The following is a 27,705-nucleotide window of genomic DNA, read 5'->3' as shown; positions in this document are numbered from 1 at the left end:
CTTCCGGGCACCGGTCGTCGCTTCCCACAATGCTCTGCGACGCCGGCCTGTCGCAAAGGCCGCGTTCCGGCGGCGAATGAGCGACACGCTTTCCGTGTGCTGCGACGGCGGCGGCGGCGGCGGCCAGACCTCCTCCTCCTCCGGACCGGGCGCTGAATTTCACCCTCCGAGTCCGACGGTATCCATCCGCGCCTAGGTCTGGCCGGTGCCATTGGTCTCCGCAATGCCCCCCAAGAAACAGGCTCAGGCCGGGGGCAGCAAAAAGGCGGAACAGAAAAAGAAGGAGAAGATTATCGAAGTGAGTGCCCGCCCCTCCCCCACGGCGCCGCGAGCCTCCGGGCGGCGACCCCCGGCCCCCCGAGCGCGACCCGCCACGCCTGACCCGGGCGCGCCACCCTCGGCCTTCCACCCCCACCCTCCGCGCGCGCGCGCTGCCCCCGAGACCACGTGCTCCGGCCCGCGGCCCTCGGGGGGTCCGCGACCCCCTCCACCCCCGCCCGGCCCTGAGGACGCTGCCGCCGCCAGCAATAGTGACGCGGCCCGCGGGCGGGCGACACGTCGCGCCGGGGCTCCGCGCCTCCGCCTCCCCCCCACGTCCGCCCTCACCCACGGGGGCCAGGGGTCCCCCGGGCGGGCCCCACGCCGAAGCCCTCACGAAGGCGCACGCTGCCAGAGGGGTGGGTCGGGAAATAACGCGGGACGGGCTCGGGTCTTTCCTGGAGGCCTGGTTGGTGACAAGGCCTTGGGTGCTGTCCTCGCCATCCTCCCGGGTTACTGCTGGGAACTTTTTCGACCCCTACAGCCATCGTCACCAGGTGTCTTCCTTCGTCTTTCTGAATCCACCTGTGAACTTTTCTCTCTGGTACCTCGTCTGAGTTAAAGTGGAGTAACGCTTTACAGGATTGGAGGCTGGTGTAGATGAGATAAAAACAGTGTCGGGTAGACACATACATTCTTCTATGTGTTTGTTTACCGCACTGAGCCTGTACCACCTGAATGACGGTCTGAAAAAGTATTCCTCACCTATTCCTCCAACGCCTGGATCCGTTTCTTTAAGCTAGTGAGCCATAGACATCAATCACGTAGCCCCAAGGAGGTATTTAGTCTCTGGTTTTCTGCTATGAATCTTCATACATAGAGAGTATGTCATGAATTCTTCGTGTAATTGGAAACAGTTATAACGATTTTACAGCATAAGGTATATCTGAATAATTTAACCTCTTAGGAAATAGGTACTTTTTCAAAATCATGACCAAAATGCTTGAATGTTTCAAAATTAGATTTTGGATTTTTTTTTTTTAATACAGTGAGTTTTTAAACAGTGCGAGTTCTCTGGGTTTGGTTGTACAGTCAGGCATTTGAGAAAGCAAATTTATCTACAGTTTTTTTTAAAAAAACAAACGGTATTACTGACATATATCTGGTGGCATTCAGTACTGTCTCAACCGATGAAGATACAAAGTAAAACATAAAAACAAATGTAACATGACAACCTAAAATACACTTAATGCATTGCAGAACATAGGGTTACATATGTATTTATTTGCCCTTTTTTTTAACTTGGAAAACAGATTTTCTCTTTTTAGCATTAATGGAGTTTGAACATAGGGTTCCATGCTTGCAAGGCTGTGTCACTACAACTTAATCCACCCTTCCCAGCCAAAAGGAAAGGGAAAAATCTTTAAGGCATTTTGTATAAAGCTATTTATAGTAGCCTATCAACTCTTAAATATTATACATATAGTGTGACCCCTTTAATCTTTAAACAGATAAGAGTGAGGAAAACAGTTGCAGGATATTGAACTCCAGTCCCTTGTTTTCAAAGCATGTATTTTGCCCTTGAACTATTATGCAGCTAAGGAGCTTATCTTTAAGGTAAATTGAAAGCAGCTTCATTTTCATTAGTGAAAGTAACTCATGAGAAAGAACACATGAAGACATTTTTTAACTGAATAAAAGAAAAATCCGTTGGATGCTTACAGCTCATTACTGTAATCTCATCTACTCTGGAGGCTGAGATCTGAGGATAGTTGTTTGAAGTCACCATGGGCAGGAAAGTCTGTGAGACTCTTAACCACTGGGAGTAGTTCTGTGTGTCTCTGTGGTTGAGTGCCAGTCTTGAGCAAAAGAGCCCAGGCCCTGAGTTCAAGCTCCACCAAAAAGAAAAAGGAAAAAAAAAGACATTAATGGAGTGATGTATTTCATCCTTCATTTTATTGTGCTTTTAACATCTGTAGAGCTCTAGCCATGTTTCAATGACTACCACAAGGAGATAAGAAGAAGCAGACAAGGCTTAGCTCTGAGCTCCCCAGTCATGCTTAGTCTAGAAACCTTTAAAAATCAATTTCTGTATATTATTTGTACAGTTTCTACTACAATAGGTTTTTGTTACCAAGACATGTAAGCTAAGTATAATCTCATAATGAACATAATCTCTAATTGAAACTAGTTTTCAGGTTTTTTCTTGTTTCTGGAAAAATACCCTGGTCTATTTCACATGTTGAAAACGTCTAACTCTAAACAGCAGCCATATATATGTATATATGTGTGTGTGTATGTATATATATATATATATATATATATATATGCACACTATCACTGAGCTAAACCCTCAATCTTTTAAGCATTACTTTATGGGAGGGGGAGGGGTCATGGGGCTTGAACTCAGCCTGGGCACTATCCCTGAGCTCTTCAGCTCAAGGCTATTACCCTAACCATGAGCCAAGCCCCACTTCCCATTTTTCTAGAGGTTAATTGGAGATAAAATGTCCTTTTGTGCCCAGACTGACTTTGAACCTTGATATTCAGATCTCAGCCTCCTGAGTAGCTAGAATTACAGGCATGAGCCACCTAGGAGCATTGCTTTTTAAGAGATTTTTTTTTTCCCCCACCAGTCCTGGGCTTGAGTCCTTGGGCTTTCTCAAGGTGAGAGCTCTACCACTTGACCCACAGCACCACTTCCAGCTTTTTCTATGTATGTGTTACCTAGGAACCTGGCTCTTTGTGCGTACTAGGCATGCACTCTACCACTAGATTCCCTGCCTTTTTATAGATAGATAGATAGATAGATAGATAGATAGATAGATAGATAGATAGATAGATTGATTTTTAAGTAAATAATTGCCTTTCCTATCTTTCCCATGTTCTGTACCTTTGTTGAAAGGTGCTGCTGCGGATGCTTTTCCACTGTGGAAAAGGAACAGTATCCTTCTTGTGAGAACTTCCAGTAAAATGCAAAAAGTGCAGGCAAGAAAAGTAACTGCGTGGGTGGGTTGCTTAGTATTAACCCCAAGTGCTTGCACACACCAATCTAGCCCTTTCCATTTAGCAAGAGGTGTAGCTGAATTCAGTAAAGGGAATATCATCTTTAAAGTTTTGTAGACCTGAGTTCAAAAGTCCCATATTTCATATTCCTATCTCTAATTTGGACAAGATGCATGGTGGATCTAAATATTGCTCATATTGAAAAATAGACCTAATTTTTCTATTATTACAGAGCTGTGAGTTGAATAATACATGAAGTGCCTGCCATGTGGCAATATATTCAGTAGATGACAGCTCTTGTTAATATTATAAATGAACACTAGTAGGTGGGTACTGGTAGCTCATGCCTGTAGTCTTAGGTACTGAGGAAACTAAGGCTTGAGGATCTTTCAAAGCCAGCCCAGGCTGGAAAGTCCTTGAGACTTCTTTATCTCCAGTTACCACCAGGACACTAGAAGTGGCACTGTGGTTCAAAGTATTAGAACTCTAGCCTTGAGGAAAAGAGCTCAGGGCTTTGAGTTCAAGCCACATGATTTAACAAAAATAATAATTAAAAAGAATTGAGGGACTTATTTAGAATTCTATTTGCACTGTCTACATACTCTTTTACTCTAAAATTTCATGAGTCATTTGTATGAAAACACTTTCTGAGATGAATATATGAAAGGTGATTATAGTTCGTTATATTATTCACATGTTCGTCTCAAATAGTGTATACCATTTGCTTTCTTATTACTAAAATTTAGTTGTAGAGTTAATATTGAGCAGTAAGGAATTTGATTATGAAAGAGAAGAAATAATACTTGGATTATGGATAGCCAGGACTTAAGGACTTGTAATAGTAGACAGTGATAGGGACGTATAACTCAGATCCAGTAGGTAAAATGTATTGATTACCCGTGAACTTTAAATGATGTCAACTGTTGAATATTTGAAGCTAGATTAATCAGTCGCATCACATAAATGAACAAGAAAATGCATTGTCTTGGAACAATGTTCACTCACTCATTTCACCTGATTCCTTAAGAAATAACGGCTAGCATGTATAGAAGCAAGGTTTCCTGAGGATGAAAACCAAGAAGAAAGAATTTTAAGTGAATTCTAGAATTCATTGTGCATTAAAGCTCTTTGGTACTTCAGAGCAATTCTTTTCTGTTTGAGACAGGTTCTCACTCTCCAAGTTGGATAGGCTGGCTTCTAATTGTCAGTCCTCTTGCCTCAGCCTCGCAGCATGCTAGTATTAGAGGCCTGACCTACCATTCATATCCTACAGCATGTTTTCCAAACTGCTTTGTATTCACTTTTTCAGATCCATTGAACACATACACATTCATTCCCTATAGCCTAATTTTGGGGACCTTATCAATCCAGTATGGGTCACTCTCCTCCTACTTTTATTTTAATCATAAATTAGAGCTCACCAAAGCCTTCTACTTAATACTCCCCATTCAAAGTCTCGATCAGTCTTCAGGTAAGTGTCTGTCCATAGAAATAACTTGTTGGATAATCCCAAATTATGAATCATCCTACTGCCAAGAGCTGTTGTTAGGCCAAGCATCAATGACTCACACAGGCTGAGATCTGAGGATCACCCGAACTTTAAAAAGTCCAAGAGGCTTTTATCTCTAAAGTACATAGTTTTCATAGTGGAAAGAACTCTTTGTAATCAAGTAAGTCATTTAATAATTCAGGCTTTTTGTGCTAAATACAATCGTCAGTGTTTGGGAGGAAGAAAGACTAACTGAATAAAGGCAATACATATATATCAACTAATATTCTTAATGTATTTCTTACTCTCCTTTTTACAGTTAAGGAAGTTAAATAGCTTGCCCAGGGTTACTAAACGAAGAACAAAGCCAGGATTCAGCCATGGAATTTGGTTCCTAAGTTCATATTGACAGCCACTGTGTTATACTGCCTCTCTGTTACAAATCTTTTAACTTTTAGGGTAGATTGAAACTTATTTTCAGTAAGGAAACTAGAGCTCAGAAGATAATCTACCCAACTGTTGAGGATTAAAACAGTCTGAATCTACAGCCTAGACTATTAAACATTCACTCTGTACAGTTTGCCCCTTTTAACCTCATAAAAAGAATCAAACATTCCTGTTTCTGTACTTTTGGAATAAATAACACTCAATCATAGGGTTAAGATTCCGTTTATATTTAAGAGAATATGTTTAATGAATGATTCCTTTTCTCTGGGAATTATGAACTCTACAGATGATCAAAATACTATTTATTTATTGTCTCTGTAGACTGGCCAATTATTTGCTATTGCCCTATAATTAACCTAATTTTTTTTTTCTTCTTTTGGTATCTGGAATTTACATACCTCTACTAGAAACTGCTGTTGTTTGTACTTTATTTTCTTTTTTCTTTTTTTGTTTTGGCAATCCTGGGGCTTGACTTTGGGGCCTAAAAACTGTCCTTGGACTTTACTCAAGGCAAGCACTCTACCACTTGGGCCACAGTACCACTTCTGGGTTTTCTATGTATGTGGTACCTAGGAATCAATCCAGGTCTTCATGCATGTTAGGCAAGCACTCTACCACTAGGCCAAACTCCCAGCCCCTGTGCTTTCTCTTATCTGGCCATGTTCCTTCCCTTAGACTTTTTTTCACCTAAGTCTGTAAATGTCACTGTCCACCCCGTTATTTAGTCTTGTTTACCCATAGCTTTATTTCTTTTCTGTAATTACATATGAGGCATGGGTTGAACCCCACTTATACTCCTTTTTGGCAGTACATCTACAGATGCTCTTGTACTTTAATCCTGAATGTGTTCTTACATAGAGCCTCCTCCTCCTCGCATGAGAACCAGTGTTTTCAACAAAGTATGCCATTAAAGATATCTCCACTATAACAAGGAGTGCCATTTGTTAAGCCTGGTGCAGAAAACTTTGGCTCATATGTGCTTCCCATTCTTATGTACATAAGCTGTAGAGACCTTTTTGTAGTACTTTGTTGGATTATTAAAACATGAAATGTGGAAAAGTAAAGTATATGAATAGATAATGGGTATTGTGAATAAAGTGATACTTCCAATGAAAAATACCCTTTTTTAAACTAAACCCTTCTGAGCTTTTCAATCTTAAAATCAATGAAGATCTGTTTTACTGGTTCTGGAGATAATCATGACTGCATTGTATTTATATAAATAGTTGTGCAAAAGTTGAACATATTTTTTTTTCTTTTTTTCTTTTTTTTTTTTTTTTTGCAAATCCTGGGAACTGAACTCAGCCTGAGCATTGACTGTCCTTGGGCTTTCCTCAAGGTAGTGCTCTACCACTTGAGCCACAGCACCACTTCCAGCTTTTTTATATATGTGGTACCGTGGAATCCTGGGTCTTTGTGCATGCTAGGCAAGTACTGTACTACTAGGCCAAACTCCCAGCCAAAAGTTCAGTATATTTTATATGTCAGTTCATCATGGCATATGTACGGTGCATCCTAATCAGTGTCACCCACTGTATTTTCATCTGTCCCAATCCCTGATCCCCATGTGGCTCTGCATGTTTGCTTATATATTTATACTTTAGATTTGACTTCCATATATGAGAGATAATATGCATTTTTTGTCTTACTTGATTTACTTAGTGTTTTTTTTTCCCTCAATACTATTTTATTTTAGATAAATGGCTAGGAGAGGGTCTTGGAAAAGTTTCCAATGTAATATAAAGACATTTACGTCTTTCTTTCTGAATCCACCCTGAGGCAACAGAATGAGAAAGAAAAATACAAATTATATTTTGGAATTGAGCTTCATCATATGAAGATTGTTAGTAGTTGGATGAGTTGAGGAAACAGAAACTGGAACTGAATGCCCACCAAGGAGTAAGCCATTGAAAATCAAGTGAATTTGCTCCACAAAATTGTGGAGTGACCAGGGCCAGGAGTATGGCCTAGTGGTAGAGTGCTTGCCTAGCATGCATGAAGCCCTGGGTTCAATTCCTCGATGCCACATACACAGAAAAAGCCAGAAGTGGTGATGTGGCTCAAGTGGTAGAGCGCTAACCTTGAGAAAGCCTCAGGACTGGCAAAAATAAAAAATAATAATAATAATAATGGAGAGGCTAGGTAGTACAGACGGCAAGAAGCTGAGAACTGGATTGGAAGCATTTGAAATAGGTAGCTATTCTATCCACAACTATTTGTGACTTTCTGACTTCATCAAATAGGTATATTCTCAAGGGAGAAAAATCAGAGGCCTTCTCTGTTTTAGGGACAACACTAGGCATAGGAGGCCCTGTGTTTTGATCCCCACAGCAGAAAAAAAAAAAGACAAGTATATTTTAAAATACTTTCCCAAACACAAATAGATTTTCTATGGTGGTTTTTGTTCGTTGTGCAAGAATGTTTGTTATGACATTTCTATACATATACTCAATGAATCCTGAACACACACCCAACCACCAAAGCCTTATTTGTTAGTTGACATATAAGATTAGTGATGATTTTCTTTTAGTATGTACCTTATGATGCTACTTTTAAGTTGAGAAGAATAGTGGGTGATGTTTTTAGTTTTGGGGTTTTTTTTTTTTTGAGGGAATGATGTAGACGTCACTGGAAAAAAATGATTATAAAATGACTGAGATATTTTTATATTCTTACTTAGGACAAAACTTTTGGCCTAAAGAATAAGAAAGGAGCAAAACAACAGAAGTTTATCAAAGCTGTCACTCATCAAGTTAAATTTGGTCAACAAAATCCACGCCAGGTAAATAAATTTCCATATTTTCTTAGAATATACTATTATAGAGTACCTGTCAACAGATAAAAGTATTTGATTTTTGTCATTGTATTTCACAATAGAATCTTATTCTAAACTTTCTGCATGTTATCTTTTGTTGATGCAGTAGTACTTACATATTCCTCCAAGCCATTTTCATACAGCTCTTATTCTAGAGTAGAATGGCTATTCTACAGGATGGATATATTTTATCTGTTTGGCTGCTCATCAACCTTTGATTTATTTTCAACTTTAAGACACCAAGAATATTTCTACAAGTGATAACCTTATACACATGTTTTTTAAATATGCTCTTTTATTTCTTGGCAGAAATTATTGGCTGCTAGTAGTCTTTCTGTTTCTAGAGGAAAGGAAATAGATTTCTAATTTTAATAAATTCACTTGATCAGATTCTATAGGGCTGTAATCCTTAAAACTTTCATTTACAATGCATGAGTAATCGGTGCTATGGTTCTTTGGTATTTACCAATATGATACCTATAAAGTGGTATTACAGCTGGGCACAATGGCTCATGCCTGTAATCCTAGGTACTCAGGAGGCTGAGATCTAAGTATTGTGGTTCAAAGCCAGCCCAGACAATAAAGTCTGAAAGACTCATCTCCAAATAACCACTAAAAAACTGAAAGTGGTGCTCTGGCTCTAGGGGTAGGACAGTAGCCTTGAGCTGAAGAGCTCAGGGACAGTAAGCCAAGTTCAAGCCCCATGACCCACAAAAAAATAAAATGGTATTGCATTTTCCATTGTTCCTCTTTACTAGGGAATCTTTCACTTGCTGTTAGATGTTTAGGTCTGTAGTTCTGTGACTTGACTATTTACATCCTTGTGAATTTATTTTTTCTTTCTCTTTCTTATCTCTTTCTTGTTACTTTGAAACATTCCTTTTGTACACATTGTAGATACTTTGTGATTTTTTTTAAACTGAAATCAGTGGATTTTTTAGCTTTTATTATGTCAGATGGATCCAAGTCTCTCCATCCAGGAGGCAATCAGTGAGAGGATGTGTCAACCCACAGGTCCCTTATAATATCTTTGAGCCTTACAGGACCTACAAATGCCCCTTCCCCATACCAGTGGATTAGGTCAGAGTCTGCATCCACACCATTTCCTCTCCTGCACCTTCTGCTTCCCCTTTGTTTCAAAGGACAATGAAAGGAGGAGGAGCCATGAGCTAGCTATATCAGAACTGTGTTATTGCTGGACTTTACCCTTAGTTTTCCTAAGGATCTTAAATTTGAACTTGCTCTTACAGGTCATAAAATAAATAAATTAGGTATATACCTTATATTTTTATTTATTTTTGGTCAGTCCTGGGGCTTGAACTCGGCCTGGGCACTATCCTTGGGTTTTTCTCAAGGCTAGCGTTCTATCATTTGAGCCACAGCACCATTTCCAGCCTTTTCTGTGTATGTGCTTCTGGGGAATCGAATCCAAGGCTTTGTGCATGCTAGGCAAGCACTCTACCACTAGGACACTCCCCCAGCGCCTTATTATCTTTTTTGAAATGAAGTCTGACTAGGTAGCTTAGGCTGGCCTCAAACTTGTAACCCACCATTCTCATCCTTTTAAATACTAAAATTACATGCATAGACTATCACACTGAACTTGACTTACAACTTCTAATACATTTAATGATGTAATTTTCCCTTATATTTTTGTTTGAAATGGGCCTAATGAGCAAAAGATACTTTTATTAAAAAGAGTGACTTAAATTATTTCTTCAAAAAGAAATACCTACACCATCTGGTCAGAGTGAGAATTTGAAGTCTTTCACCCAGTTCTATCATTTGACCATTCCTTCCCTAAATTTCTTCTTTCTCTGGTTTCTTCTAATAATGTTCTTGATTTCTTATAGGTTGTTCAAGTTTTTTTGGTCTAGTTAATACATTGATACTCTTTGAGGAATTGTCATTTGTATCTGTAAACTTGTAAACAGTTGTCTATAAACTGTTATTTTAATATTCTCTGTCTCAGACCAGACCCTCTCTAGTTACAGTGAAGTTAGTCTATGACCAGTGCAATAGCCTTCTGAATAGCTCCACCCAGATTCTGTGTAAGCATTTTATGCTCAGTGTGTCCAAAACAGAGCTAGTCTCCACCTTCTGTCCTCTAACCTGTTCCTCCTGTATTTCCTGTCTCATTTAGCAACATTAATCATACATATGATAATCCTAAATTTTTCTTGCTCCTGTACACTGAACACTTCATGTTGTATCTATTCTACACCTTAGCTGTCTTTGTTTCCCTCATCCTTACTATATAAGCTCTTGTGTTTTCTTGTCTATACCAGTTTCATTCCCAATGTGTCCACAGTACTGCCATCCTGATCCAGATAAAGTAAAACTTAATGTTTGTCTCTTGCATACGGAACACTTAAGCAGTTCAAGTCCTCCCATTGGTGTTGCTGGTAGCCTTTTCCTCTCATCTCTATTCTGACACTGGCTAACACTTTCTGTGTTCTTTGTTTAGGCATATTTCACTCCTTCTTCTCAAAGTGCCATAATATTACAGTTGTTGACATGTCTGTTTCCTTTGTATTCTGAGTTTATTAAACACCTTTGTCTTCTTGTTATCTGACATAAGACCAGATATGTAAATGTTTGGATGGGATCTCTTAATTGTATTAGATATGTATTTAAATCATGTACTTAGAGCCATGTTACATTAATCTTAGACTAGATGTTTTTCAACAAGTATCCTTTAGTTTTTTGAGTGGTACAGTCAATTATTATGTGACTGTATACTTTGGGATCCATTCTCATCAAACTGGATCATCCATTTCTGGAAGTGGGTTAGTTTCATGGGAAAATACCTCAATTTAGAGCCATTTGGTAAAATTGTTGGTCATGTATTGCTTAATTGGCAACAATCCTTATTGCCATAAGATTCTGAATGTGCATTAGACTGGATATCATACTGATTTACAGACTAAAAAAGAATTCATCACAAGATTTATCAGTTTCATTTAATAGAGTTTAATCACAATATTTAATATATGCCATAAGAGGTAAAGAGTAAATATTCAGATACCTTTGTTATTAGCAATTACTGTATAGTGAAAACACTTTTTGTAATTTACATGTTAAACATGGGAATATTTGTAGGTTGCACAGAGTGAAGCTGAAAAGAAATTGAAGAAAGATGATAAGAAGAAAGAATTGCAAGAACTAAATGAACTGTTCAAACCTGTAGTTGCTGCTCAAAAAATAAGTAAAGGTAAAATTTAAATAACAAAGGTGTTATTGTTCAATCAGATGTAATTATTATTTTATTCTTTTCAGGTTTTCATGTTAATTAGCTATGGAGTTGTATAACTCTAGCCATTAGCCTGACACTTAAGACAAAATTAGAAATTTGTTTTTATTGAAAAATACCTGATTTCTGCAATACCCAAGATAAAGCTTTAGTTGTGTATACTCTTTGGTCTGGAATAACCTGTGTGTTTGGTATCTCACCTTCTGCTGCCTGTTTTTAGTACGAATAAAAGAAAAAAAGATCTAAACTACTTCTGTAGAAGTAACTTTTTAAATTAAAGATTCTACTAATTTCCTTTGGTGTTTTCCTTCCACTACAATGAATAGAAAGCAAGTTTAGCTATATCCCATAATGCAAGCTGTACTTAGTAGTATGGCAGATTTTAATACAAGTTCCATATCCTATCTGATACAGGTGCAGATCCCAAGTCTGTGGTATGTGCTTTCTTCAAGCAAGGACAGTGTACTAAAGGGGATAAATGTAAGTTCTCTCATGACTTGACCTTGGAGAGAAAATGTGAAAAACGAAGTGTTTACATTGATGCAAGAGATGAAGAACTTGAAAAAGGTATTTCTTTTTAATAATCTTAAAAAATAAATGCTTATTTTTATTTGTTAATATGATAGTAACTTGAAAAACAGTCCCAGTGGTATTGTTTATAAAGAATAATTAGTTGTTTTTACTATTTTCTTAGAAAAGTTGAATTTGTCACATTATTATTGCCTTTGATTCTCTAAATAAGGATGCTTAAAATAACACTGAATTATTTTTACTTTTTTTTTTTTTTTTTTTTTTTTTGCTAGTCCTAGGGTTGAGCTCAGGCCTGAGCACTATCCTTGGACTTTCTCAAAGCTAGAGCTCTACCGCTTGAGCCTCAGCACCACTTCTGGCTTTTTTCTATGTATGTGGTACCAGGGAATTGAACCCAGGTCTTCATGCATGCTAGGCAAGCACTCTACCACTAGGCCAAACTCCCAGCCCAACACTGAGTTATTTTGAATTGATCTGTTACTCTGTACTCTAGTTCTACATTCTCATTTGCCTCGTCCACTTAAGAGTTTTGATAATTTTGCAAGCTTTTAGTGTTTTAATGGAGGAAAAAAAATTGTTTTAACTGAGTCATAAGAGTATTGCTGTCTGTTTAAAGAAGTATATGTGATGGGAACCAAAGATAGAAGTAAACATTTACTCCTCTTGTCTCTTTTTATTTAGACACAATGGAAAATTGGGATGAGAAAAAGCTGGAAGAAGTAGTGAACAAGAAGCACGGTGAGGCGGAAAAGAAAAAACCAAAAACTCAAATAGTATGTCCTTTTCTTGAATTGAGTTGCTGTGACATTTATTATTAGGGAGAATTATATGGCAAGGTATCTTATTTTCCACTGGATTATTAAGTTGTTAGAAAATTTCATTTCACCAATGTAAGGTACTTAACAATTTTTTATAAAATGAAATCATGTCAGGCCTGTAGTCTAGGATATTTGAGAGTCAGAAATCAGGAAGATCATGGTTCCAGGCAACTCAGGCAAAAAAAAAGTTATAGTGATTCCATCTCAACCCATCATCTGGGCATGGTAGAACACAGCTGTCATCTCAGATATATCAGAGGCATAATAGAAGGTTCCCCACCCCCCCACCCCCCAAAAAAAACTGGCAGAGCCTATCAAAAATATAACTACAGCAGAGCCGGGAGTTTGGCCTAGCATGCACGAGGACCCGGGTTCGATTCCTCGGTACCACATACATAGAAGAAAAAAAAAAGCCAGAAGTGGTGCTGAGGCTCAAGTGGTAGAACTCTAGCCTTGAGAAAGTCCAAGGACAATGCTCAGACCCTGAGTCCAAGCCCAGGACTGGCCAAAAAAAAAAAAAAAAAATATATATATATATATATACACACACACACATATATATATATATATATATATGTATGTATATAACTACAGCAGCACTAGCCACCAATGGCTTACTATAATGTTAGCTACAAGAGGCTGAGATCTGAGAGCTGCTATTTGAAGCTAACCCCAGCAGGAAAGGCCACGAGACTCTATCTCTCTGTGTTCTAGCCCCAGAACTGGCAAAAAAAACAAATAATAATGTGGCTCAAAGTGGTAGAGCAAGCACTAATCTCAACCACAAAAGCTCAGGGCTAGCACGGAGACCACTAGAAGACCACTAGACCACTAGAAAACTGGAAGTGGCGCTGAAGAGATAGACTCTGTGGCTCAAGGGGTAGGGCGGTAGCCTTGAGCTGAATTGCTCAGGATAATGCTCAGGCCCAGATTTCAAGCTCTTTCCCCCCCCCCACCCAAAAAAAAAAAAAAAGGATGGTTAAGAGTTCATGCCCAGCTAGACTAGTCATGAGGTCAGATACCAGTACTCATCCCCCAAAAGGTACTTGTGCACAATAACTAGAACTTGTATAACTTTTTAAGAATTTATTCTTTGGGGTCTGGGAATGTGGCTTAGTGGTAAAGTGCTTGTCCACCATGCTTGAGACCCTCCTGAGTTTGATTTCTCAGTACCACATAAACAAAAAAGCCAACTACGGAGAATATTAAAATTAAGTTCACCTATGAATTCCAAAAATTTTTAGTAGGTAGTATCTCTAGTATTGTAGGAGGTCTACATTTTAAAATTTGCTTTTTTTTTTTTTTGGTGGGCCATGGGGCTTAAACTCGGCCTGGGCTCTGTCCCCGAACTCTTCAGCTCAAGGCTACCACCCTACCTCTTGAACCACAGCCCCACTTCCCCTTTTCTAGGGACTAATTGGAGATAAGAGTTCATTTTATCCTCAGATCTCAGCCTTCTGAGTAGCTAGGAGTACAGGCATGAGTTGCCACACCCAGTTTGTTGATGTATTTCTTAAACCCTAAATTCTGTCTGCATATTAAGTACAGAACAATTGACTAGTCTTGACAATTCTGTGGTGCTTTAAATGCTTGATTCACATACATGTGTTAGTTTTTTGGATTTAGTATTTGAATTGTTCTTGTTCTTTTGTTTTAGAAAAAAAATAATCTTATTTACTGATGTTACTATGAAGCTTCAGTATAATTGGACCCCTACATGTTTGAAAAGGCAAAATCCTATTTTTAACTTCTTTTTTCTCATGACTAAAACATGCAGAGTAGCTTATGGAGTAGACCCTTGGTGTCCATAAGTGTATTTTCAAGAGACTATTGTTGAGGAGAAACTTGGAATACTCTGTATGCATAGCATTTATGGCTCTAAAATCACTCAAATATACCTATATTATACATAGAGCACATCTGAACCCACATAGCGTAGGCTGTATTACTATCACAAAAAATTAATTGTATATATTAATACTGCTCATCAACAACCACCTTATTTTATATTCTTTATCCTAAATACTACAGATGCTTGATTCAAAGAAATGCCTCTTTAATGAATCTAAAATTTTCCTTTTAGGGGCCAGGAGTTTGGCCTAGTGATAGAGTGCTTGCCTAGCATGCATGAAGACCTGGGTTCGATTCCTCAGTACCACATACATAGAAAAAAACCAGAAGTGGTGCTGAGGCTCAAGTGGTAAAAAGAACCCAAGGATAGCTCAGGCCCTGAGTCCATGCCCAGGAATGGCAAAAAAAAAAAAAATCCCTCTATCACTGAAAACACTATACATGACTGTTCTGTCTTGGGAGAGTTACCTTACGTTTTACTTTTTAGGAAGCAGATTTTCACAAAGATTAGGAGTAGGGAAACACTCAGCAAATCTCACAATGTAAACATGACTGAAGATAGGACCTGACTATCTTGGAATGTGTTCACCTTCAGTGAGCTGTGTAATACACGCAGTGATTTAACATGTTGATTTTATTTTATTTTGAATTCAAACCTGCTAAAACCTGCATGTAAACAATCTGGAGTTAAGACAGACTTATTATATAACTTGGTCATCTAAATAGTGTCTATCTTCTTGCATATGACTAATTTGAGGAAAGGATCAAAACAAAATCATTTTGGGTATTTTTGATTGTTTTGTTTTGTTTTTTTGCTGCAGGAGTCCAAATCCAGAGCCTCACACATGCTAGGCAAGCATTACCATAACCATTCTCCTGGACTTCCCATGTTTGTTTTTATATCTTTATATATATGCCAATTTATTTAGAAAGCCTCACACATACATTTAACAAAGGCCTGAAACATGATCATATAGTTCAGAAATCAGAAAATTTATATGAAGAATTTGCCACTTTATATGTATAAGGATGTTTGTATATGTACATAAAGTTAGCACCAAGATATGAACAAATGTACTTGTTCCATATATCTAAGTGTTTACCAATGAAACAGACTACACTGAGACAGTATTTCTGAATAATACCTTCTCTCTAGGTGTGCAAGCATTTCCTTGAAGCTATTGAAAATAACAAGTATGGCTGGTTTTGGGTATGTCCCGGAGGAGGTGATAACTGCATGTATCGCCATGCGCTTCCTCCAGGATTTGTATTGAAAAAGGACAAAAAAAAAGAGGAGAAAGAAGATGAAATTTCATTGGAAGACTTGATTGAAAGAGAGGTAATTATTTACTTCCTAATGTTTAAAAATGTATTGTGATTTCTAATATTTACCACTTGGGGGCAATAGTGTGTTATGAAAAGTGAAAAATGCAATCCTTTTCCTGAAATTGTGCAACTTCAATTTCATGTCTAAAATATAAACTGCCATGTGCACTACCCAACCCAATGTTATTTCAGGGACATATAACATTCCTAAGAGCTAGCTACTGATTAGCAAATTATTTTCCTGAGAATGGATTACTCAAAGTGTTGATGAGTCAGGAGGCTGAGATCTGAAAATTATGATTTGAAGCCACCTGGAGCAGATAAGCCTATGAGAATATTTGCAACTAGCCAGAATAGAGCTAGAAGTGGAAACATGGTTCAGCCTTGAGCAAAAAGCCAAGCAACACATGGTCCTGAATTCAAACCCTAAAACCAGCACACACAAAAAAGAATGTTTTGTCAGTTTCCAGTTTGAAATGGTTTTTTGTTTGTTTTTTTCCATGGGGCTTGAATTCTAGGTCTGGGAGCTGTCACTGTGCTCTTCAGCTCAAGGCTGGCATTCTACCCCTTGAGCCACAGAACCACTTCCAGTTTTCTGATGGTTAATTGGAGATAAGAGTCGCCCAGGCTGGCTCTGAACCTCGATCCTCGGATCTCAGCCTACTGAGTAGCTAGTATTATATGTACAAGTACATAAAGCACTTTGACCATATTCACTTCTTTCACCCTCCTCTGTTGCCTACCCCTCCCATCACTACCCCATCCCCGAAGGACCTGAACTTGTTTTATACTACTGTTCTTGTATTGTATTATATGTTAATTGCCCAGAGTGGTTTCTCTTGGTATTTTATACATTTACATATAGTATTTTAAACATATTGACACCTTCATTTGTTCTTTTCCTATGTCTACTGCCCCCTGTTATTCAGCAGATTTCAGTGAGTTTCATTTTGCTATCTTCATTTACAGATGGAATTGAATACTGGTACATTTGCTAACACCCTTTCCTACCAGTATGTACCATCAGCCTCAATCTGTCCCACAGTTAAAGGCATGTTCTTCTCCCCTGTGTATATGTGGGTGTGTATGTGATCCCTGTATTTTATCTTTTAAATCTAGCATGCACATAATACGTTGTATCATTGGGCTAAAAGTACTGTTCCCCTGGGAACATATGACAAAAGAGGTTTCTAAACTAGTTGTTTGTGTTGTGGCTCAGCAGAAAAAAGAATTTTTTTTTTTTGTATATAGCACAAAATTCTAGTGACCTGACTTACTGATCCTTCTATGTCTCAGTTTCATTGAAACTACTTAAATGGAAAGGGATAATAATCACAACCACTAGCCAAATGGCAGTAGATTTCATGAGACAGGATGGCTGTCAGTCTGCTAGTGCATCCTCCATTTTTAATAAGCATGTAAATATACAACTGAATAGTCTAAAGGAAGGTCAGGTTACGAATGCAGGCATTGGGTGCCAGTACAGAATGAAGTCTCATCCCTCACCCTTTTATAGATGCAGATCCAATTCAGAAATTGAAAGGCTCTCCAGCTTGGAGACACCTCAGCAGGATAACATCTCTGTGCAAGAACCTTTTACAGTCAGCCTAGGTTTAACCAAGCAGGAAATTTTCCTAGAGAATTAGGAGAGCTGTGTTTGCGCCTTGAGATTCTTCAGTCCCCTAACTACTGAAAAAAAAAAAACTTCAAGTAGAGAAGCAAGGCCAAATCTAGAGTACAGGGTACAGAGGCCCTCCCTTGGGGCATGATTGACTTCATCACCAGAGACCTATGGGAATCCCCCGCTTCCCCTTTAAGGAGAATGCAGAACATGATAGTTGGTAATATATTGGAATATACACTCATCACCACAACCACTGAGGTTTAGACAAATAAAGCTATAACCATATTGGGCATATTATTTGGTTTGTAGCCCAAGATATAAAACTAATAGAAAATGATTTATGGATCAACAAGATGTGGTATTTATACAGAACGGAATTCTTTGCTGCCGCCAGAAGGAACGACATCGCCCCATTTATAAGGAAATGGAAAGACTTGGGAAAAATATTAAGTGAAGTAAGCCAGACCCAAAGGAACATAGGCTCAATGGTTTCCCTCGTTTGTAATAATTAGTACAAACGTAGGACTTTCCCAGTAGAGGGTTACAATAGCTCAAAATCTAGATACAAAAAACCATATAAGATGAGGCTAAATGAAAGAATCTCCAGGATATAGAGGCAAGAGCCGTATAATGTGTGCTTGTTGTTCTTAATGTACTATGTTATTTCTCATCTCTTTTGTTGTCCCTTGGTTATCTCATATTTTTACAGTATCTTGTTATGTGCTACATTGTATATATGTTTATTTGAAATAGGATAGGGAAGGAGGGAAAACAAGATGAGGGGAGAGAGAGGGGAGAGGGAAATGGGGACAAAAACATGAGAAAGGTAGCAATGTTTGTGAAGTAATGCACCTTCTATCTGGCAAGTATAATCTTTTTATTATAATATATTTTAAAATAATGAAAAATTAAAATTAACAATAAAAAAAGATTATCTAGGTCAGAGTAACACATATTTCTGAGTACCAGTGTTTCTGGGTGCCCATCTTGCTTTTTGCCATATAAGGTAAAAGTCCATTCATCTAGCTTATACTTTATCTTGACTATGATTATATTCAAGACAAGTACCTTAAGAGAATACTGCTATTAAACATGATTCTGATAACCTTAACTCTTGTCTTTGCAGCGTTCTGCCCTAGGTCCAAATGTTACCAAAATCACTTTAGAATCTTTTCTTGCATGGAAGAAAAGGAAAAGACAAGAAAAGGTTGATAAACTTGAACAAGATATGGAAAGAAGAAAAGCAGACTTCAAAGCAGGGAAGGCACTAGTGGTATGTCCTGAACTCATACAAACTGATAATAGTGGCAAGATTTTTTTCTTTACTTAATTATGCATGTGTTTAATTAGTGATCACGTATGTTTTACTTTTCTTTGAGTTGATATATTTGTGTCTGAATAGATCAGTGGTCGTGAAGTGTTTGAATTTCGTCCTGAACTTGTCAATGATGATGATGAGGAAGCAGATGATACCCGTTACATTCAGGGAACAGGAAGTGATGAGGTGAGTGGAAATTTTGCATTCATCTGTGTTCCTTGGAAAAACAAGATGTAATACAATGGAGTACTGTGTTAAAAAGCCATTAGTTGTGGGACTAAACTTCCTCCATTCTTTATTCTATCAGTGGGAAATTTCTGTGGAACTCTACCCTGATCTGTAATATGGACACATGGTAATCTATACACCATAGAGTGCATAAAAGTACAGAGTATGGGACAAGAATAGTCATGTGGTTGTGAACATTTTAGTAATAGCAATTAATGTACTGTTCATTTTGTGTATAATCACTCCAAAATTGTACGTTGGATATAATACTCAAAATATGTGACGTAGAGGAAAAGGCACTAAACATAACAAGAAGTTTAGAAAATAAAATGAATTTTGACAATAGTTGATCAGTTGTTTTTACTCAACATTGATGATGTTATATGAAATGTTAGGAGTTAAAGTGATTTGTGAGAATTGTTCTCATATCTAACAACTTTGTTTTCTCTGTGTTAAGGTTGATGATTCCATGAGTGTAAATGACATAGATTTAAGTCTGTATGTCCCTAGAGCTGTGGATGAGACAGGTATTACAGTAGCCAGTCTTGAAAGATTCAACACATATGCTTTGGATAAAGATGGTAAGTAGTTGGCTTTTGCAGAATTTTAAGAACTAGGAAACTATCAAATGGTCAAGCCAGTTTTAGCAACTTTAGTATGTCCAGGTGTCTGATCAATAACATAAATATATTGTTTGGCCATATATAACAGTAGTAAATAGTGAAACTGTAGAATTATCAGAGTGGATAATAAAAAAATTTAACTAAAATTATAAGGGGAGCAAAAAAAGTTTGTGTATGTAGCTAATCAGTTCAATTGGAGACCTTTATAAATTTGAGGGTCTTTCTTACCAAAAGTGGTATTATACAGTATAATCATTTGTAGAAGAAAAAGAGTTGAAAGTCGTCTCCATTGATAAGTGAGTGAGGCATAGACATTTGGTACAGACACTGATGTGATGGGGTTTTTTTGTTTGATTGATTGATTGATTGATTTGCCAGTCCTGGGCTTGAGCTCAGGGCCTGAGCACTGTCCTTGGACTTTCTCAAGGCTAGAGCTCTACTGCTTGAGCCTCAGCACCATTTCTGGCTTTTTTCTATGTATGTGGTACAGAGGAATTGAACCTGGGTCTTCGTGCATGGTAGGCAAGCACTTTAACCACTAGGCCAAACTCCTGGCCCCTGTTTGATTTATTTTTATTTTATTTTATTTATTTATTTATTTATTTTTGCCAGTCATGGGGCTTGAACGTAGGGCCTGAGCACTGTCCTTGGGCATTCTCAAAGCTAGTACTCTACCACTTGAGCTACTGCACCACTTCCAGCTTTTTCTATGTATGTGGTACCAAGCAATCAAACCTGGGTCTTCATGCATGCTAGGCAAGCACTCTACTACTAGGCCAACCTCCTGGCCTGATATAATATCTTACGATATTTCTCTTTGGCCTCAAAGAAAAAAGAACTTTAAAAAGACAGGTTTGGGAAGAAATTAAGACATAAAAGTTTTAGAAAGAAACAAGTAGGATAGAATTATAGGTAAATTACTGGTTGAAATTAACTCAGAATGAGTTGTTAGAACAGGATCCCAGTGTTCACTACAATAATAGGAGAATGAAGAGGATAAAATGAGTACAAACCCACTTCCCACTTTGGGAAGGAGGCATGATTATGGGGGGAAGGGAAGCTTTTTCAGACATGGAAAAAAGAAATGTGTACAAAGATTAGAGAAAAGGACCTAATAGAATAGGAGAAAATAAAAATGAAAAAAGAAAAGCAAGACCTGGAAATACAAGTGATAATTAAGTATGAAAATAGAGAGTAGGCAATATGTCAGTTTATGCTTTGGGTTTGAAAACAGGAGTAAAAGATTGGCATGTTTAGTGTGGAAAGGAATATTTTTTGCAATAAAAGTATACAAACTATAGTGTAAAACGTGGCATCTGAAAATGCTGATCAACTGTTGTCTTCCTCAGGGACCTGAGCACTGCCCTTGTGCTTTTCAAGGCCTAGTGCCCTACTACTTTCTGTGTATGTGATACCACAGAATTGAACCCGGGTCTTCATCCATGCTAGGCAAGCATTTTTACCACTAAGCCAAACTCCCAGCCCTAGACTTATTTTTTAAGTAGGGCTTTGTTAACCCTAGGCACAAGTGGTTCCCAAGACTTTGTTACCTGAGCTGAAATGTAAACTAGGCATTAAAAATTGTTTTTCTGGAAGGAGAAATGTGGGTCCAACTGGTAAAGGACGAGCTTTAAGCAAAAAAGCCAAGTGAAGATGTGAGGTCCTGAGTTAAATCACCAGTACTGGCACATCAAAAAGAAAAAAGTCTTAATTTGGCATTATGTAGTACTGAGCTTCCTCCCCAATCCCAATACTTTTTTCCATGTTCACAACATTAGAACTAGTGCATTTTAGCTACTATTTACAAAACACATTTTGACCAATAACCATTTATTCAAACAAAGCATTACTTGGAAGTTGACTATTTATAAAGCTAAATCACTAGAAGTTGTAAGGAACAAATGTAGACATTTCATTTTGTCTTAAAACATACAAATCATAATTAGTCAAATATCTACAATGAGAATCAAGGTTCTGCAGTAAACATAGTTAATTAGTATAAATGAGCTCAGAAAAAGAAAGACCAGTTCTTGTGTCTACAATCCCAGGAAATATTTTCATGAAAAAAGGAAACAAATTAGAGATAATTTGTCCTTGCATTCTATTGTTAATGCAGTAGTATTTTCTGTTTCAATGCCTTATTGATTTCAATTTTTATTTGTAGAAAACAAATTAAGTGAAGCATCTGGAGGTAGGGCAGAAAATGGTGAAAGAAGTGATTTGGAAGAGGACAACGAAGGAGAGGGACAGGAAAACGGAGCCCTTGATGCTGTTCCTGTTGATGAAAATCTTTTCACTGGGGAAGATTTGGATGAATTAGAAGAAGAATTAAACACACTTGATTTAGAAGAATGACACCAGACAAGTTGATAAAAAGTTAAGTCAGCTCATCATGAGTTGAAATTGGCCGTATTCATTTTTGCCACCTAGAAACAACAGGATATTTATTTCCCATGTTGATTCTGGAGGGCTTACTCTCCTCCAGAAAAGGAATATTCTCCCTACATCTTTTCTTCTGACTTTGGCTACATCTCATAGTAAGTTCAGAGTAGTACATGATAAATTAAAAATATAATGGTTGTTGCAGACAATGATTGGTTGTTGTAATTGTTCCTAGGAAGTGCAATTGCTTGACCACCTTTTGATTTTCATTGCATATATGTAATAACCAGGAGCAACATGAATTTATATTTAAAATACCCTACATTTGATGCAGTTTTTAATGATTTCCTTTCCTCTGTATTTATGTGTCTTAAAGACTGCCTAAAATGTGAGCACTGTACTTGATTAAAGGAAACTGCATATGCAGATTCAGTATTGTATATCTGTGGACAATTAGATGGAGAGTTGAAATAGAACTTTGATCAGATAGGATTAGCTATAATGTCCTGTATTAAACTGTCTTAGAGAGTTTTTCCTCTTCTTTTTTGCCAATAAAATTGTAAATAAAGACCATCATACATTAAAATCCAAATATGGGCCTTTGTTTTAAGTTTTTCTTAACATTTGTAACGTGAGGATTTTAGTTACATATGTGGTTGGTATCCCTTAATGCAAAGACAGGCTGGATTTCCTTAAGGCTTATAACAGACCTGATAGCACTAAGAATGAACTTAATAAAAAATTTCCAAGACTCGATAAGTGCTGTTACATGAAAGGGTAATTACTGAATTAGCAGATTATCAGCCTAATCTAAGATTGCCTACAATTGAACTAAATATAATTCAGAATCAACATTGATATTCAGTGTTAAAATTTGCGAAAGTAAACACTTTTACCAGGAAATTTTGTGCCAAGAATGTTTGCTATTGAGATTCTCTTGAGAAAATAAGGTTTATAGCATTTTTATCTTGATGTAATTTGTTAATATGTTTACTGTGTGAAGATTCCCACCATTTTATTGTGTAAACACTACAATATGGCTTTAGTTGCTTGTAGCTATCAATGAATTTTTAAGGTAACTGCTGCTTTCTGCCCAAGATGAATTATACAATTTAAAATTTTAAACACAATGATTGTAAATCTTGTCAAATAATACCAAACTTTATGAAACATCTTAGCTTTTCAATAGCAGTAATAAAGTTGACATTTTTTAGAGACTATCCTGAGGCAAGTTTATTTCCCATCTTTTAATTTTTTTTTTTTTTAAAGCCAGGCATTGGTGGCTCACTCCTGTACTTTCTAGTTATTTAGGAGACAGATCTGAGTCTCAAGGTTCAAAGCCAGCCCAGACAAAGTCTATGAAACTCCTATCTCCAGTTAATGACTAGCAAAACAGAACTGGAGCTGTAGCTCAAAGTAGTACAGTGCTAGCCTTAAGCAGAAAAGCTCAGGGACAGTGCCCAGCCCCTGAGTTCAAGCACATGACCAAAAAAAAAGTTTAAGCTAAAGTATTATTTAAACATTATGTAAATAAACCATGTTAAGAGGACTCAAAACATTTCGGAATGAAAATAGTCATTCTTAGATGGCCTTCTTCTATCTGACCTGAAAGACCTTTCCATTATAAAGACTGCACACTCACTAGACAAAACAGAAGCATTTACTCTAAGTGGAAAATTAAATGTGCTTCTAATGTAGTTATACCAGCAACTAATATTAATACCTTTGTACTATTCCAGGTACATTCCAAATTAGTACAGTCAATTGTTACTAATCCATTTATATATAACCTTAATTTCAACTAGTTTTTCTCCCAAATTGCTCTTACATAATTTCCACTGTTAACATAGCTCTCTATATAATCTATCTGCAGTAATGTGGTTTAGGTTCATTTAAAATGGCTATAGTTTAGAAAACCAAAAACTTGAAAATGCTTTCTACCACAAAGGAAATGGGACTTTGTGCTACTTTGCCTGTGTGCTTTAAAAGATGAATTTGCATGTATAAAAATGTTTTTGTCCTTAGTATCTATGAAGTTTCATTGGCATAATTCTGCACCAGAGTACCATTGTAACTATTCTGGCCTCTAATGAGTGATTCCATGTTTACCAGATACTTTATTCTACAGAATTCTTATGTTATGACTCTTACCTTAGGTTGCCCAGATGGCTTTTCAGATATTTTCCTCCAGTACAAGAACTGGTGTAAATTATGTAACTATACATTTTACTTTGATTTTGAAGTAATTAACTGTGACTGTTAGAATGTGACAATGAATCTACCGATGGAACGTTTAGATGTAATAAATCATAAAAAAGCATTGTCTCCATCCCCAAGTCTTAACTCACAAAAAGACTTTGACAGTGGTTCATAGACACCATTCATAGTATTGTGAGCTCTATTCTTTTTCATAGTAATGAACTTTGTATTTTATGAAAAGCTTAGATCACTCCAAATAACACATACATAAATGATACTGATATAAATACTATTACATGGTTGCTTCTAGGGACTTAATACACTGTTCATACCATACAAATTCAACTACATCTACTGTCAAAATCTTCCGTTTGGTGTTTTTTATTCCTTTTTAGGTGTATATTTTAATTGTAGTCATGTTTTCTGGAAGATAGCAACTTCTTTCTCCATTACTTAGAAGTACTAGATGCTAACCTGTAATTATACTACAATGTGGCAGCAGTGATATATTAAACCAAATTTCATTTTATCTTTGGAAACAAAAAAAATACTACAAAATACATTTCCATATTACACCTTTCTTAATGCTGTATATATCTCTTTTGTGTTTTTTTACTTGAAAATGATATTGTTTTTCAATTAATATGTTTGTGCATTTTTTCATATATTTTATTGTAATTAATAGAAGGGTTATATTCACCAGATATGTTTGTGCATTTTCAAGGGAGTACTTATTTTAGACACTATAGATGGTATAGACTATAGATTGCAATTTTAGATGTGATTGTCCCTGATATAAGTATGTATTTTAGAAAAAGTAGTACCTTGTCATTAAGGGATAGTTTTTCATTCAGATTGTGGGCATGTTCAGTGATTTTGTGTTTATCATTGTTTTGTTTTAAAGCATCAATGTCATGGCCATTTTCAGGCAAAATTGATTATTTTGTGCTTGATCCCTAGAGACACAGGTGCAGCTGCTCTGCTTTTTAAACAAACATATATAAATTAAACTGGTCCTTATAGCTCTTACGCACCGGGGCTTAGTTTCATTAGCCGTGTCTTGTTAGCCTTACTAATCCAGAAGTAAAGGGAGGGCTGGGAAGATGCTGAGTAGTAGAGCTCCTGCCTAGCATTAAGATTGTAAGTTCGATTCCTATAATACTATGAGTGCACATAGATACACATCAGTGAATACTTACCGATGTTTTATTACCAGTTCTTTTACAACTTATAGCCGTATTTTCAAAGGACCACATTTTTCAGTTTCTTTCCAAATGTGCAACTGTTATTTTTTTTTTTTTGCCAGTCCTGGGGTTGGGCTCAGGGCTTGAGCACTGTCCTTGGACTTTCTCAAGGCTAGAGCTCTACCACTTGAGCCTCAGCACCACTTCTGGCGTTTTGCTATGTATGTGGTACCGAGGAATCGAACCCGGATCTTCGTGCATGCTAGGCAAGCACTGTACCACTAGGCCAAAAACTCCCAGCCCCACAACTGTTATTTTACATGTGAATTATTTTTTGTTTTATCTATATTTAGGAACTAATCATGACAAAGGCCATCACTTTGCCTCTTATCTGTACATTTAAAGAACTTGGTGTATTACCATATTTAACTGGTAGTTATTCTGAGTAATCTTGCTTACAACTTTACAGCATGTATAGAAATGTAGTATTAAGACTTGTGTATTTAACTGAACCTCTGAAGTCAAAAGTATAGTATATAATAATGTAATTGTGTAGCCCATTTCCAATTTGTGCACTATTGTATATATTGTATATATTTGCTTTTATAAAAATTTAATGTGAGAGAAGTAGCATCCACTGTATTAGGGGGATGTTCATCTTTGAATATGTAGAATTCAGTAGGCAGTGAAAGTAATTAAATCTTTTTGGTAATATGTGAATTAACATTTATTTGGAAAAAGCAGTTAATTTATGGAGATAAGAGTATTATTGGTTGTGTACAAGCTAATTAACCACATTGATTAATGCCATGGACTGTTTTTTTTCTGATGTACCAAGACTTAAATGTTACAACTTCTTGCACTGATTACCCGTGTTAAAGGAAAAGTAAAAATTGAGGGTTTTTAAAATTTATTTTTAGTTAAAAGTAATTGTGTATGTTATGATTACTGACATTTTCTACTGCATAAAAGAAAGTGAGTCATGGATAGTTTAAGCCTGTTTTTCTTGATTAAAGGATAGAAGTAAGAAAGAATCACACCAGGCACGGGTGGCTCACACCTGTAATCCTAGCTACTCAGGAGGCTGAGTAGTGGTTCAAAGCCAGCCTGGGCACAGTTACCACCCTTCTGCTTGAGTCATAGCGCCATTTCCAGTTTTCTGGTGGTTAATTGGAGATAAGTGTATAATGGACTTTAGTGCCTAGGCGGGCTTTGAACTGCAATCCTCAGATCTAGCCTTCTGACTAGGTAGGATTGCTGTCATGAGCCATGGGGCCAGCTAGTGAGACAGTTATCTCCAATTAACCACCAGAAAACTGGAAATGGTACTGTGTCTCAAGTCGTAGAGCAGTAGCCTTGAGCTGAAGAGGTCAGGGATAGCACCCAGGCCCAGAGTTAAAGTCTGACACCTCTCCCCACCCCCCACCCCCATCTCCCCTCCCAAAAAAAAGCATCACATAATCTAGTTTGGTGCTAATTGTGCATATTTTCAGTCTTGTCAGTCATGGGGCTAAAAATTTCACATTTTTCCTGCCTAGGCTGGCTTCAAACCATGATCCTTATATCTCAGTCTCCTGAGTAGCTAGAATCACAGGCATGAGACACCAATGTCCAGCTAACAAGTTTTTATGAACCTTACAGGTTAAGTACAGGAGATCCTGGTCAATCTTAATAGCTTCTCACTCTACACCCTTGTCTTTCCCACAAAGGTTTGTGGCAACAAAGAATTTTGTTTTTGAAACAGTCTATCCTAGAGAAGCTTCAAAGTGTGTACTCTTTCCTCAACCTTCCTAGTACTGTATTATAGTCATGTGCATCACTATACCTTACTAACTAATATTTCGGGTAAGAACAAAGGTCAAGGTGTATTACAGAGGTAATTTCTGATTACTGATATCCATAAAAGCCAAAACTGAAGGATAAAAGCTGGTTGGTACAGCATAATCATTTAGAAGTGATAGAAAAGTTAACATGATGAATTATGATCATGTACCTCTGTTGTACAAAACTATGTTGCCTAAAGCATAAGAATTCCAGGAGACAATTCAGTGTCTTAATGGTCCTATTTGAATAAAATCAGTTTTTTTTGGAGCAGGAAGAGATCCGCTTTTCACTCTTTACATGTGAATTCATAAGAGAGACTTTTATGTTTTCTGGTAGTACTGGGATTAGAACTCAGGGTTGTGTGCTAGCTGAGTGTGGGATGTAACCACTTGAGCCATCCCTGTAGCCTTTTTTTTGAGTTGGTAATCTTTGAGATGGATTCTTGTGTTTATGCCTAGGCTGATCTGAACTACAATCCCATTTGTGCTTCCCTGGATACACTAGGATGACCCAAACATGCCATTGCGCC

The 27,705-nt window shown here is 37.3% G+C and overlaps 1 protein-coding gene across 1 annotated transcript; it reads left to right on the top strand.

The window, feature by feature from the left end:
* The first annotated feature begins 82 nt into the window (after positions 1 to 82).
* Positions 83 to 26,335, top strand: Zc3h15 (zinc finger CCCH-type containing 15). The gene is made up of 10 exons (XM_090342499.1): positions 83 to 298; positions 7,881 to 7,982; positions 11,118 to 11,229; positions 11,683 to 11,835; positions 12,481 to 12,572; positions 15,625 to 15,807; positions 18,545 to 18,691; positions 18,821 to 18,922; positions 19,422 to 19,545; positions 21,752 to 26,335. Exons 1-10 carry the CDS (start codon positions 224 to 226, stop codon positions 21,940 to 21,942), a joined length of 1,281 nt encoding a protein of 426 aa, XP_090198625.1. The 5' UTR covers positions 83 to 223; the 3' UTR covers positions 21,943 to 26,335.
* The last annotated feature ends 1,370 nt before the right edge of the window (positions 26,336 to 27,705 follow it).

This window comes from Megascapheus bottae, chromosome 12, assembly GCF_031878675.1.
Source record: "Megascapheus bottae isolate mThoBot1 chromosome 12, mThoBot2.hap1, whole genome shotgun sequence".
Taxonomy (NCBI): domain Eukaryota; kingdom Metazoa; phylum Chordata; class Mammalia; order Rodentia; family Geomyidae; genus Megascapheus; species Megascapheus bottae.
This window is presented reverse-complemented; position numbering and strand designations above follow the sequence as displayed.

Coding starts and splice junctions, on each gene's coding strand:
- Zc3h15 (XM_090342499.1), top strand. CDS start 224: ATGCCCCCCAAGAAACAGGCTCAGGCCGGGGGCAGCAAAAAGGCGGAA. Junction 299..7,880: donor AGAAGGAGAAGATTATCGAA/GTGAGTGCCCGC, acceptor ATTCTTACTTAG/GACAAAACTTTTGGCCTAAA. Junction 15,808..18,544: donor AAGACTTGATTGAAAGAGAG/GTAATTATTTAC, acceptor TTGTCTTTGCAG/CGTTCTGCCCTAGGTCCAAA.